This window comes from Mesocricetus auratus, unplaced genomic scaffold (assembly GCF_017639785.1).
Source record: "Mesocricetus auratus isolate SY011 unplaced genomic scaffold, BCM_Maur_2.0 Super-Scaffold_100004, whole genome shotgun sequence".
Lineage (NCBI taxonomy): Eukaryota > Metazoa > Chordata > Mammalia > Rodentia > Cricetidae > Mesocricetus > Mesocricetus auratus.
In genome coordinates, this window is record NW_024429189.1 from 35,146,530 (window position 1) to 35,161,149 (window position 14,620).

The following is a 14,620-nucleotide window of genomic DNA, read 5'->3' on the forward strand; positions in this document are numbered from 1 at the left end:
AGATAATTTGAAAATGTGTTTCCACAGCATTATTTTTCTACAAATGTTCTAAATTTAGAAATTATTAATAATCTCAGAATAATCAGAAAAGTATTCTCATTTTGTAAGATTAAAACAACTTTTATAATGTTCTGAGTAAGGTAACATCTATAGTGGGAAGTAGTATAATCAATCCATTATATAGGGAGAGCTTAAATGTGTTTTCTAAAACTTTTCTCTGGCTTAAAGAGTTAAACTGTTTAATTAGCTCAGTTTCATTCTGGTTATACTCAGATTTTAAGTAATTGTCATTCCTAAACTGTACAGGTGAAATCTTGACAGGAATTGTACAGTTTTATTTTTACAAGGTTGTCAAATAACTTGTTAAGACAGAAACCATACATTTGGATGAAATACCTTTTGTTTGGTTTGTTCTAAGACAAAGGCTCCTGTAACTCAGGTTACATGAAGTTAAGCCTTGAGCTTCTGATTCTTTTGCCATCATCTCCCAATTACTGGACTGAAAACACCTAGCAGCTTGCCTGAGAGAATGAAAACTTTAAATATTTTTAACCTAACCTTTTTTTAAGAGAACTCCATGGCTTTGCTCACAGCATTAATCCCATGTTTGCACAGTGAATAAAGCAGCAGTAACCATGGGGTTGCAAATATCTCCATTAGAGGGTGGTCTCTGGGTGTATGCCCAGGAGTGACAGATGTTAAACTTGAGATATTTTAAAGAATATTTCAGATGGCCTGTATGGTCCTGGGAAGCAGATTTAGCTTTCAAGAGTAAGGCCAAGGATACACATATAAACTTTAGGTAATAATAAGACAGATATTCTCATTTGAGCCACAAACACAGTTTAAGCCTCTCTGGCTTTCAAAATAACATTTTGGTGTGACATTACTCATGGGATGCACATAACATAACCATTAAAAGAAAAATACAGCCGGGCGGTGGTGGCGCACACCTTTAATCCCAGCACTCGGGAGGCAGAGGCAGGCGGATCTCTGTGAGTTCGAGGCCAGGCTGGACCGACAGCCTCCAAAACAATACAGAGAAACCCTGTCTCGTAAAAACCAAAAAAAGAAAAAAAAAGAAAAATACAATAACTATCAAAGAAGAAGAAGAGAAACATTGGAGGAATGCTATGTATCCTCTGAATCTAGGTTAGGGATGAATTTTGAGACACAACAGTAAATCCAATCAAATTATTTACCATATATATGAATCATTCTAATATTGGAAGAAAAAGACCCTAGCAACACCTTTCCCATTAATTTGTATCCTAGTGTCTTGGCTAGTTTGTAAGTCAAATTGAGTTATCTAAGAGGTAAGAACCTCAACTGAGAAAATTCCTCAATAAAATTGAAAATACCTAGCCTGTGGAAGGATTTTCTTAATTAGTGATTGACATGAGAAGGCCCCAGCTCTTTGTTCCTGGATTCTATAAGAAAGCAGGGTGACCAAGCCGTGAGGAGCAAGTCAGTAGGTACCACTCCTCTAATGCCTCCGCATCTGCTCTTGGTTCCTGACCTATGAATTTCTGCCCTGATTCCCCTTAGTGATGGAGCGTGGTGCGGAACAGTAAGCTAAAATTATCGCCTCCCTCAATTTTCTTTTGGTCATGGTATTTCATCATAGCAGTAGAAACTTAACTAGAACACATAGTAATGTGAATTAAGACTACAAAGTGAGAAGTGTCCAGGTCCTACACTAGTAAAGGGCACTGACACTGGAAATTATTGTCGATAGATGTCATACATATAGCGGCCCTTTGATAGAGAGCCATGCTTGGAAGAACAGGAAGCCCCTCCCGCCCCCTTTTTTGCAAATAGTTCCCAGTTAGCATTACATACTAATAAAAAACTCAACAACAGGAGTGACTATGAGAGTTCCGGTTTTTCCCTTACCGTCCGTAAAACATGCCTCTGGCTCATCCGCATTTACAGACTCAGCTTCTGCTTCTTCTCCTTCTCCCGGCAGAGGGTTATCAACTGTGCTACACTCCGAGGAACTTGATCGGTTCCGTCTCTAAAAAGGAATTCACCACCCCCACCAAACAGGTCATTTAGTGAACGTTCAAATACAACATTTAAGCCTCATTTAATGACTAGTCATGCAGTGTCATGAAAAATGTTTAACAGCATGATGACCATAAAAACACAGAAACACATGTTGAGGTCAAGTTACCCTATTGCGCACCTATAACTGATCATTCTATCTACACATCCTGCAAAAATAAATTTCATAATGCTAGTAAGTAGGCATTTGGATGACGCTAGCAAAATAAAGTATTTTAATTATCATTATTTTCCATACTTATTATTACCTTATGTTCAACACAGACTTATGTGAAGTTATTCTTTGGGGATAACTGACCTCTGGGGAACATTAATACACAAGGATCAAGTGGCCAATGCCATGTGACTAAAAGGGCACAGCTGATAGTTACCATAAAAAGATTTTAAGTAGTTGGGGTTTTAAAAAGTGTCTTGTATTATCTCAATATGCTCTATTTACTTTCAGAAGAGAATAGGTGGCAGGATACTATAGATAGAAAGTATCTATAAACAAAACAAATGTAAAAGGTAAACCACATTGGAACCCAAATGTTAAAGACCATACTAACACCACCCATTTTAATCTTAGATTTTACTGCACAGAGGAGAAGATCATAAAGTATTATTTTTGAAGTCCAAAGAGTGGCTACTTAAGGGAGCACCAAATGCAAATGCTGAAACAAAAATCCGAAGGAATTAAACATGGCAGACTCACACACCAGAGCAATGACCTCATCATTATGATCATTCTGCTGATCATAATGCAGACGAGTTCCCTTCACAGACTTTATGATCAAGTAATATGTCTGCACATACACACACATACACAGAAGGTTCCAGATCCGGTACAGGTCAAATTCCTAATAATGGTTTGTAGAGAGTACAGCAACTCACAAGGGAAGAGTTCATTCCTCATCCTCATTTGCCAAATGACACATGAATATGGAAAGCTTCTGCTCATCACCACAGTGCTTCACTTATTAAGATTAGAACTTAAGTTTGGGAGGATAGTTTAAGCAAATTAAGGTGTTAAAATAAAAAAATGGTTTCAATGATTCTTTTGTCAGTAAATTTGTATTAATATCACAGGTTTTATTTAAAGTAGTAAATTTTAAGATGGGTTTTGAAGTTCTTTTATGTGTACTGCATTGAATTCTATAATATTGATATAATAATCACTCATTAGTCATTAGCCAAAGCAGAGTTGGTATGTTGTACAGATGGATTATTGGTGATCCTTTTTTATAAGCAGAGTGAAGAATTAGAAACATCTCATTAAATAAATGCTTCAATAGTTATGCTATTCCTATAAAGCTAAGGCTTTCATTATTAATGTCAGTTATAAAGGACATCAGTACATGATTACATTAAAGGTGGACTGTAAAAGGTGGTTAAATTAATCTAAAATACTTTAAAGTAAGTAACAGAAATATTAATTAGTTAACTTATGACAGCATATTTAGTTTACTGAGGTGTTGGGGAGGAGAAAATGTGATCACAGTATATTGAATGAAAAATCAATTTCAATAAAAAGAACATTAATAAAGGCTTATCCCAAGTTACGAACATTCTGTAGGAGTTTAGGCTTCAAACTAAACATAGTCTAGCAAATAATAGTTATTAGAAGACACTTAATATGATTAATGTTTTATATCATAGTAATTCTGTGAAGCAAGACTTTGTACTATATCTAAATTATTGCAATCACCTGATGCTCTCAGTTCTTGACCTCAAAGTTCAAGTAATGTGTCACCAAGGAAACAATGATAAGACCACGATTCTATGGAAAGGACACCAACCTTACACCCCTGTGATAGAATCTCTGGCCCTCATTTGGACACAAGGCAGTGGGAAGAGTTACTAACAAGAATATAAAGTACTGCCCTGTTTTGAGTCAAGATATTGACAATAGGGTAGTTATAACAGTTTTCCCTCAGTAGGTAGCCACTTTTAAATACAATTACGCTCATTTTCATTTTAACAGAATTTGAAAGCATAGTTACTATCATTATGTTGAGCTTACTGAGGTGCTGACAGAAGGGAAACCATGATCAGAACATATTGTTTGAAAAAATTAGTTTCAATGAAAAGATCATTAGCAAAGATTTATGCTATTACATTCTGAGCAAATAAAACTTAAGGTGAATTTATGTAGCATTTTTTCTATTGGAATTTCTTTTTGCAGATTTTGATTCTATGTCAATTAAACAGAGTTTGGTTCAGAAATAATTGCAATAGTGTATTATTGTTCACTGGAATAAAAATGATATCAATCTCTGAAATAAAATATAATTAATACATATACCAATTCAAATTTTTGTGGTCAATATTTAACTTTACAATGGATGTATTATTTATGCACACAGTAACTCATCATTTACTTTATATAAAAATACACATATATTTTCAGCTTTTGTAAACTAACATTTCATAGGGTCCTATAAAAATACATTTAAATATATAGAGTGATGCTTATAAGTTTTATCTTGAAGTAGATTTACACAACAAGTACAGACAGAATCTCTAAATTTAAACACCAAAATTTGTTTTATTTATTTATTTCTATTATGCAGAAAGATCATTCCAGCCTTTTCCTTATTTTCTGTAATCTTACAATTATTTTAATTTTTGTAGTATTTATTACTTTTAAAGTTTTCTTTGTAGTTAGATTAAAAATAATTGATTACTAATTTAATGTGAATGTATTTCAATTTTACTCTAATATGTGAGTGATATACTTTCTCAATAATTTACTTGTTTGCAACCAAATATATTTTTATATATTTTATATTTTATATATAAGTTAAATGAAGTGAACACAGAACCAAGGTTGACTCACAGATGTGTGCCAGAGTTAGCCTTTCTTCCTTCTATGACTTTGACCATAAGTGTGTCTTAATAGTATTGCTTTTATTTCTGTGAAAAAATGCACTTGATTCAAACTTATACAAATATTAAAGTCATTTCAACCTACTTTTTGACTCAACTCACTTGAGATAGGCAATGTAAAACCTACATATACATCTACATCTCTATCTCTATCATGCCTGTTTATCATCTATGTATCCGTTTTTGTGTCCTTTCATGTATTTTTTTCTGTGTCTATAAAACTTAGTGGTTGGGAAACCAACTTTATCAGTACTGTAAATTTGTATAGTTAGTAACGTAAACCCTTATATTAATGAAACTATGATAAAATCAAAAGGTTTATTATTCATCACGGTTTTCTCTTTCATTTGTCTTCAAGTTTTTCCCTACATTGAATGTAGTAAAGACCTGTTAAAAAATATGTACCATGTTAAAAAAAAATCTCCCTGTGTCGATCATAGACACATTTATTACTTTTAAACCTTAACACAAACATTAGCACCAAAAGACTATTTCATTCTAGAAAGAATTACATAATGTAAGGATTCAGGCATTATGCTGGTCTGCCCCTATCATCTGGCAGAATGCACTCAGGGAGTACCCTGGTCAGCCCAGGTGCAAAGGACCCATTTAGAAGAAAGACCCTCACCCATTCATGCTCTTTCCTGCTCTCTTTCGCTCACTCTTTCCCGCTGTTGCCCTGTTTTCATGTGTCTCCCTCTTCTCTTCTATCTTCTTACTGTCGCTGTGTCTCTGTATCTCTTTTCTCTTTCCTCCCTCACCTCCCTTTCTAATGAAACCTCTCACTAAGCTCTGTCTGCCTGGCATGTTTGTCCCCCGCCTAGGTCACCTTAGCCTGCTATGGAATCCGCCAACGTTCCCCTCGTGCTTTATTATAACAAGTGCTACTTTAGTCTTTATTGTTCCATAAACTCCCAAGTATCACTGTCTGCAGCCAACAATCTTTAACTCAAAAGCAGAAAACTATGAACGACATAGCATGCACTGTAGAAAACACAGAACTCCACTACAGCATTTCTCAGAGTATTTCTGGGACAGGAAACATCCCAGAAATGCTGCATTAATAATATTTACTCATCACAAATCTATTTGCCTCACAAAACAAAAGTAATGCTACTTAAGTAGCAGGGCCTGAAAATTCATTTTACCATAATAAGAAAACAGTAGGATGTAAGGGAAAGTGTGATGAAGGTTGAGAGAAACAAATAGAAAAGAAAAGCCTGGTTTTATAAGGTACATTACTGATAAGCTAAGCTCCATTATTAGACACAATCTCAATTCTTAGATGACTAAGTTGAGAATCCATATGAATCACTAAGGAGTAAAATAGAGACATTCAGAATAAACCATCAAAGGTCAAGCTAAAGCACACTTCATCTGTCTTTCAGTTTTCATGGCTTTCCACTGCTGTCATTCCTTCCAGAAGAAAGCAAACCTCACTTCCTGCAGCCTTTAAGACCCAGATGCCCTGTGACACTGTTGCCCTTGCTATCATCTTCAGCAGAATAGTTTCTTCATCAGGCTTAGAGTTTTGTGTCTTCAATCTTCTTCTGATTACCAATAAAAGCTCAAGATTATAATTATTTTCAAAAAGCTGATGCCATAAATACTATATATACTATTAGACAATTGAAAAATCAATAGAGTCATCCTGTCTAGATGTCATTTGGACTAGTTCAGAACATTTTCAATATATTGAAAATTGCAGTTAAATGTTACATTACATTTTAATCATGAGCAGACAAAACTCCTGCTTTTTTACTAATATGATTTAAGGATCCCTTTTTATTTATTATTTTCAGTTTTAATTTTCCTCATTTTTGTTATCACAAAGCCTTGTTGGTATGCCAATGAGCAGCCTTTTACTCAGTGTTAATGACTTAGCAGTAGTAACTCACACATCAACACAGCATGTAGTTTTAGATGTTAAAAAGTTAATGAGGGCAGTCTTAGGCATTGTCAAGATTTAAAAGAAAGCCAATGACTTCACTGAGTCCTGAATTTCCTCAACGTCTTCTAGAAGGGCACTTTATATCCAATATACAACATATGATGTAGCTAAATGGTGATATCTTTGCTAAACACAAGAACAAACAAAAACATAAGGAAACATAAGGAGTTTTAAAAACAAGAACAAACAAAAACATAAGGAAACATAAGGAGTTTGAAGGCTGCATATTCCTTTTTCAGATGTAGTAGTGTAATCTTTGAGCTTTATGCTAACTAAAAGGGAAGTGGCATTCCCTGATAAGGTTTTCCAAGGCCTCTGTGTGCTGTCATAGAATGACTATGATGACTATTGATAGAAAACATTCTAAAAGCATTTAGTAAACATTAGCACAACTAACACCTGTTGAAAAATTCCAAGTGGGTTAGCAAGGATTTAAGCTAAGCAAATATAAAGACACAATGTGAGGTTTGAGTGTAGATTCAAAACCTCAAGTCTCTTTATATATCATTCATAAATTTAAAACAAATCATAAAGAAAAAACCAAACAATCTGCATCAATTTTATAATTTTGTTGCCCTCTAAATACAGATCAGGAGGGGAAAATTCTGAAGAATAGAATGATTATTAATTTTCTCAACATGCAAATTTCTAATATTAAAAGCAAAATGTAGAATACAAAGTTTTCATGCATGAAAATTTTCTTCTCTCCAAACCTTCGTACAAGTGCTTCTGTCAAAACACCATATTCCAAATCACCCTGTGCAAGTGAAATCACCCTCTTTTACTTTTTCATTATTTTGAATCATTAATCTACGCTTATATATCAGTGTCTGTATTTGAGTTTCTTAGTGCAGTGGTTTCAGAGGCCAGAACAGGGCATCAAATCACCAAAGTTGGAGTTGTAGGCAATTGTAAGAAGCCTGACAAGAGTGCTTGGAACTGAACAGAGATTCTCTGGAAGGGAAGTAAGCACTCTTAACAACTGAGCCACCACTCCAGACCCATGAATATCAACTTGATATGTACTGCATCTTCTCTAAGAATACTTTGGTAAAAATTTATTAATTCACAATATAAACATATATGTATACAACATATTTATATGTACATATATACATATAAATCTATTTATGTATTTTTCTGAACTTTTGTATATTCTGCTATATCTGTATAAGTGCTATTTTATACATGTATATTTTTATTCATGGTCTATTTGAAGGATATTCATTCCATTGTGAAATAGTTTTCTTCAAGATCTCGAGTTCAAATCAGGAGCATTGGAAAAAGAAAATACCTTTCTTAATCATTAACAATAAGTTCATGTACACAGAACACTAAAACATTAGATTTTTTGCTGTTTATTTCTTTCCTTGTAAATTGTGAGTGTCATTGTCCCTAGAATGTGACTGTTTCAGGATTACATTTTGCTTTCTTCACTGCACAATAGACAACATATAATACAAACATTTCAACATGACACAGAAAGTAAAAATGTGAACTGGATTATAAAAAAGGCAAGATTCTTAATCTGGCTTTATTATGTGGTCTTTCAAAGATTATATTAACATTAATAACTTTTACTCAATGTCAGAGAAATATATTTTTCTCATAAAAGTTTTAGAAAGCTTAGATAAATAGCCTGTATTATTGTTCATTATCTTGGTAAAAAAGTCTATATCTTACTGAAACAGAGCTGTAGTAGTCACTTATTTCCTCTTAAAACTAGATGCAGAGGCAACTCTGTGTGGAACCAGAAATGTACTTTCATCAGTCAGTGATATTACTTCAGAAGTTAAAAGAAACCTTTCAATCACTGATTTCTCATTGATAGGCATAGCTTATTAAAAGTATTTACTCGATGGTGTTTAAGAATGAATAAACATGTTTTATCTAAAATTTTGAATTGATTATAAAAATAAAATGCTAGTTATCCAAAATCATTTCAAAATCAATCAAAATTTAGATTTGGAATTTGGGTATGTTGACTCTGCTCTTACTTTCCGAGATATGTACTCTTAAGGCAGCCAAATGTTGTCTTATTTTTCTTATCTTTGAATACAGAGCTGGAAAAATAATCATTCCTATGATTTTAATATTACTATCTAAGATATTCCTCCCACTAAATTTTGGTTCAATAAAATGTTAACCTACATTGTGAGTGGTTTTTACTTGAAATTTTGATTTCAAATGCCTTTTACTACTTTATCTTAATTTATAATCCATCCAATAGCATCATATTGGTCATGCATTTGAAATCAGTTCAGAACATGAAAGATATACGAAGGGTAATTAAGAAAGTCACAAAAATGATGGAATAACCCCAGTGACATGCTGGATGTAGATTCATCAATGGAACAATCGTATGTTTCTCTACTTTCTTGCAATGGGTCAGGCAGAGAGATTTCATACTGAACAACATGCAAGACACTGAAGAAATATCATATATGTATATGTTTTAGGTAACCTGTGTAAAAGTGGTCACATGTGTCTCTGCGTAGTTAAAGCACAGAGCTTTATCCTGGAGTTCCACTGTGGTTTTACCCTTGCAGAAGTGAGAAGGTTAGGTCCTGAAGTTGAGAAAGGCAGAACGAGGAAACAGTCAACTGTGACTTAAAGTGTGTAAGGTCTTATACCTTCAAGCAGAAACTTAGTATCTGTCTGAAATACATGTTATGTATTCACCATTAGGTAATACATTTGGAACACAGTTAAAACAAAAGAAATGTCATTAAAGTAGACAGAAAAATAGTCATCCAGTTTGCTAATTCTGTTATTCAGCAAATGAACATGTACACCATCATATACTATGCAATGTCCATATTTGTCCTTCAATATAATAATGTTTTAAAAATAGATTATGTACACTATTTACTGTGTGAGAGTAATATTATATAATTTGTGAAAAATACTCTTAAAATTTCCCCATATATTTTTAGTTGTCATGTTTAAATAACTTCAAGAGTTTAAACATCACAGCAAGAATGTAGTACTTACAAACCTATGAAATCATAAAGAATAGGAAATTTTGATTTAGGTATTACAGACCAATATTTTATTCCCTAGTAAAGAGGGAAAGATTTTTCAAAGAGTTTGGAATCAAACTGAGAAAAAGAAATGACCTGAGTTTACTTTTCTAGAACAGTAACTGACTTTGGGGAGTTAATGCATAAAGAACAGGATCAAAGCCCACCACCCCCAGCACAGTACAATTTGGCCCGTCAAGAGCGTTTCTGGTAAGGACAATTATACTCTACAAAGTTCAATACTAAGTGAAAATGTAAATTGCCCTTTAACGAAAGGATGAGAAAAAAACTTCGGTAAATCTAAAGAGATACAGACTTAATAACAATGAAAAAAGCAATTACAGTAAGTTTGTATAAAATATTTAACTTTGATGATTATATAAATTAAAGTAACTTTTTATCAAATCAATAAAATGAATGCATTTCATATCGGGCATGCACTTCATGTTTTCTTCAGAGACGATGGCTTTCAGACTTAAATACTAAATGAGAGGAGGGATAAATGAGTGAATTAGGAAAGTGAAGTGAGTGCTTGGTAGTTGGCCTGCGATTTCCTTCTGTGACATGGCCGGCCAGTGAATTTACCCCTGTGTGTCAGGGTTCGGTTCATGGGCCACCTCTTCCAGTCTAAAGACATGTATACCTTATTTTGGAGTCCCTCAGTGGGATAGGATAGGATCGATTATAAGATGTGCTAATTCTGCCCATGTTGCAATGGTCTGCTGATTTATCACAAATATAAATTGTCATGTTAAAATTATTTATTTTAATCAATTTTGCTTAATATTTACCTTTAGAGTACATGAACTTATAGTGCAGATAATGGAAATCAAATGCTTAAAAGGATCAAAGTATTTAATGACTGTAATTTATGATAGAAAACTATACACCTGTCTTATGCTGAGCACATGGTCAGAGAAAATATTAATCTTGCTCTTTATGGTTTATGATTTCAAGTACTGGATGAAATAATTTGAGTTAGTTGCATAATATTTAGGCAATTAAAATAAATATGATACCTATAGACTAAAGTTTTCTTTTCATTTTCTTTATGTTATATTGAAATACATGAATTGAATTTAAGGGATATAAAAATGGTTGGATATTTGCAGTTCCTTAACCTTAAACTTCATATACCCTTATTTTATGTGTTTTTTAATTAACTAAGTAAATTCAACTTTTTCCCTAGTAACTTCATATTATAGTTTTGTATAACAAGATATTATATGATATGGGAAATACATTTCCCCCAATTGTATCCATTATCTATATCTGCTAGAGCATAGCACCACTTTGCCAATCACTTTCATGCTTCCTTGTAATAATGCAAACCTTCATGAAGAGAAAGGAGAAAAAGTACAAAACTAATGTCTGGATTTCATGGATGCTTCTGTATCACATGTCAATCTTGTCAATAAGTCTGAGAGGTCAGGCTAAGAAACCCAGAGTTATTCCAGCAGTATGCTTCTCAGAACACGTAATCAGGCAGTGACCATAAAGGCCTGAATTTTGTCTAGAGGAGTTTGCAATATTTTATTAATAATATACAAAAAAGTAGAGGCATATTGTCATAACACATGATTACCCTTTATTCAAATATATAAACATAAATGCATATTGGGCTATAAATAGGTACTGATAATACTAAATGAAACATCAGAGTTAGTAGTCCTGAGAAAAATATATTTAAGGATTAAAATCAGTCAATAAATCTTGGAGTAAGGCTGTTATAAGTTATCAAATTTAAGCTAGCAAAATACAGCACTTAAGAATGATTATGGAACCAGGCAGTGTTGGTGTACACCTTTAATCCCAGTACTCGGGAGCCAGAGGCAGGTGGATCTCTGTATGTTCAAGGTCTGCCTGATTTACATAGTGAGTTCCAGGACAGAGTCCAAAGATATACAGAAAAACCCTGCCTTGAACCCTCCCCATAATGATAGTGATTATGGAGGTGCAATCTATGCAAGCAAATCAGAATTGAGGATTCACTTGCAATCAGAAGTGCAACGTCAGACTCCCAATGAATCAACAAATGTCAAATTTCATATAACAGAATACCTGATCATGAATTTCACTGTTGCAAGGGGTGGCAGAAGGCCATTTTATTCCTATTTACTGTCTTGCCTTTCTATGGCATGTAGGACTGAGATTACAATTTGGCATTCATACAGAAAAGTTTCCAGAAACACCTATAGGAAACATACTTTATTAGTCTTTCAGAGTCTCAGTCACCTACAAATATGGTCATCAAATCTACTATCTAGGGTGAAGAAGAATGTGTGCTGGATAAGTCAGATTGCCTGGTAAATGCATTTCATCCTGCTTAAATGTGCTTTCTCCCTCTCCACCTCCCCTTCCTGGCATCCACCTCTCAGGTGTTACAGGAGACCACAGAAGACCACATGGCTCTCTTTTCTGGAGTGTATAGATGCTGTAGAGTGTTGGCCAGTTACTCCTTTTTTTGGTGAGCCCCTCATTGATCTGGCTTCCAGAAAGTTTGGCTACCAAAGTCCGAGTTCTCTGAAAATTGCTGGGTCAGAAGTGAGCTACCTTGTCCAATGTCATGTTCCTTCCTCTGGAAGACAGAGTAGGAGCCTGAATCTTGCTACCAGTCTGGAACTGGCCAGACCTCCTCCTTGCTTTCTGTTGAGACTACTCCAAGAACTATGCTAGCATTGGAGATTCTGAAGGAGCATGCCATTTACTGTGGTGCTTCTCACATCTTGTTGCTGTGCAGCGTTTCCTGAGAACATTCTCCATCAGGTAATCCCATAACTTTCTATGAATGACTCCAGTGATTGACACAGCGAAGCATACATGATTTCAACCTTTCTGTACTATTGACTCTTCCTTTTCCCTTTAGGCTTGTGTTTCCAGATATCTACCACTCAACTTCTTTGGAGACAGAAGAGAAGTTCCAAAGTACAGTCTATAAACTGCCAAGTCCCTAAAATTTAACTGCTTTCTGTATTATCAGTTTCCTTGATTTTATTTTTTGGCTTTTTGAGATGGGGTTTCTCTCTCTGTGTATTACTGGCTGTCCTGGAACTCCCTCTGCAGATGATGCTGGCCTTGAACTCAGAGACCCACCTACATGTGCCTCCCAAGTGCTAGGATTAATAGGATTCATGACTACCACCACCTGCATATTTTAATGCCATAATTACACATTCCTTTTTTTTAAAGCCAAATACACAGTGTATCTATTCCTCCCTAGCAAAAAAGTAACAAAAATGTTTAGTCACCCTGGCACCTTTTTGTGTTTCTTTATTTGGAATAGTCTTTGGCAACATGTAGTTTTGGTTTATGAGGCTCAAACCATGTGTCATTACAGAGGACAGTCCTTTGTAATAGAAGAAGACAGAGAGGTTCATGGTGGACACTGTGTCACATCAGAATTAGGGTGTGGAGATACTACTGAAAGTGGAGATTGCCATCACCCACCATCTGGATTAGAAGCAGCAGAGTGGGTGGGGTCTTTCCCTAGTGCTTTTAGATGGATGGTAGCTCTGACAGCATCTTGAATCCAGATCTCTGGAGTCAAGAACTATCAAAGAATGTGATCTGAGTCACTGAGTTTGTTTCTGAAACTCTAGAATATCAGTACACCATTAAAACAGTACACAAGCTCACACATCTTCATCCAGAGCTCTTTATATTTGAACTTGCTGGTTAAATCATACAGTAGGGCTTTGTAGCTGAGAGAAAGTAAGATTATTTTCCTCTCTCAGCAGCTCAGCCCAATTCCTGGAGCATAGTAAATTAAAATATGTATTATTGAGGGAATGGATACAGTTTTTGCTCCATCTAAGATGCTAAAGAGGAAGCAATTCATTGCTGATGGGAAAGGTCTGTGGAGCATGAGAATGCTCCCAGAATACTTGCAGCAGGAGTCTGAGTGAGAACCATCAATCCAGTGTCTACATACTGAGATGCAGTGGCAGTTTTAGTCTCCTGAGTACACTGTAGATGACAGTGTGTCTTTTCTGGCTCAGAGGTGGACTGTGACTTTAGAGAAATGTGCCCTTTTATTGGGAGTTGTTTAGTAAGGACTGACTAAGATACTTTGCCAAGTCATTCTGTACTCATTTAATTGTTTTCCTCAGCTAGCAAACCTGCTTGTATGAGAGGTGACACAAAAAAGGATTGAAATATCTCTATGAAGCATACTGGAAATAGGCTATAGCCACAAAGGGCAGGGCTTTGGGGAAACGAGGGCAAGATGGAGAGGTTTCAAAGGTCAGAGGTATTTTCCCTCTGGTCAAAATGTGGGTTCTGAACCAGAAGATGTTTTATATTAGGTACATTCTGCTTAGGGTCATCAATTCTCATTAGGAATGTGCTGACATTTAAGGGTAGAAAATGAAGATACTTCCAAGGGAGGGATTAAACAACTGGGAATCTGGAAGGGAGAGTGGGAGCTAGAGATTATGCTGATTATAGCAGAGAAGGTTTGCGTGAAAGAGAGGCATACTTCAGACAAATGCAGTCTGTGTTCCTCAGCTCCCAACTGAAGAACAAGGCAGACATTGAAAATTCATCTCAGGAAAATTTTAATCTGGAAAAACTAAATCAAAAGAGCCCAGAGTTTTCACAGTGGTCCAAGGTCATAATTGTGACATACTAGGAAGACAGAGATAACTTTGGCTGTCATTTTTCAAAAGATGTATGTCCACCTTGTTTGGAGAGACAAAAATAGATTTTGTCA

General features: G+C 34.9%; 1 protein-coding gene and 2 long non-coding RNA genes across 6 annotated transcripts in view; 2 read left to right on the top strand and 1 right to left on the bottom strand.

Moving 5' to 3' along the window:
- Positions 1-14,620, top strand: part of LOC106022141 — a 163,992-nt gene that overhangs the window by 62,126 nt on the left and 87,246 nt on the right. The window lies entirely within an intron of this gene.
- Scn9a (sodium voltage-gated channel alpha subunit 9) overlaps positions 1-14,620 on the bottom strand; it is a 144,344-nt gene that overhangs the window by 29,527 nt on the left and 100,197 nt on the right. For both annotated transcript variants that reach the window (XM_040745491.1, XM_040745492.1), the window contains one exon: positions 1,897-2,017. In XM_040745491.1, coding sequence (XP_040601425.1) covers positions 1,897-2,017 — 121 coding nt within the window. The remainder of the gene's footprint in view (positions 1-1,896; positions 2,018-14,620) is intronic.
- On the top strand, positions 9,809-13,604 carry LOC121140370. Its single transcript, XR_005877171.1, has 2 exons — positions 9,809-10,119; positions 12,288-13,604. It is a non-coding gene; the product is annotated as an uncharacterized LOC121140370 (long non-coding RNA).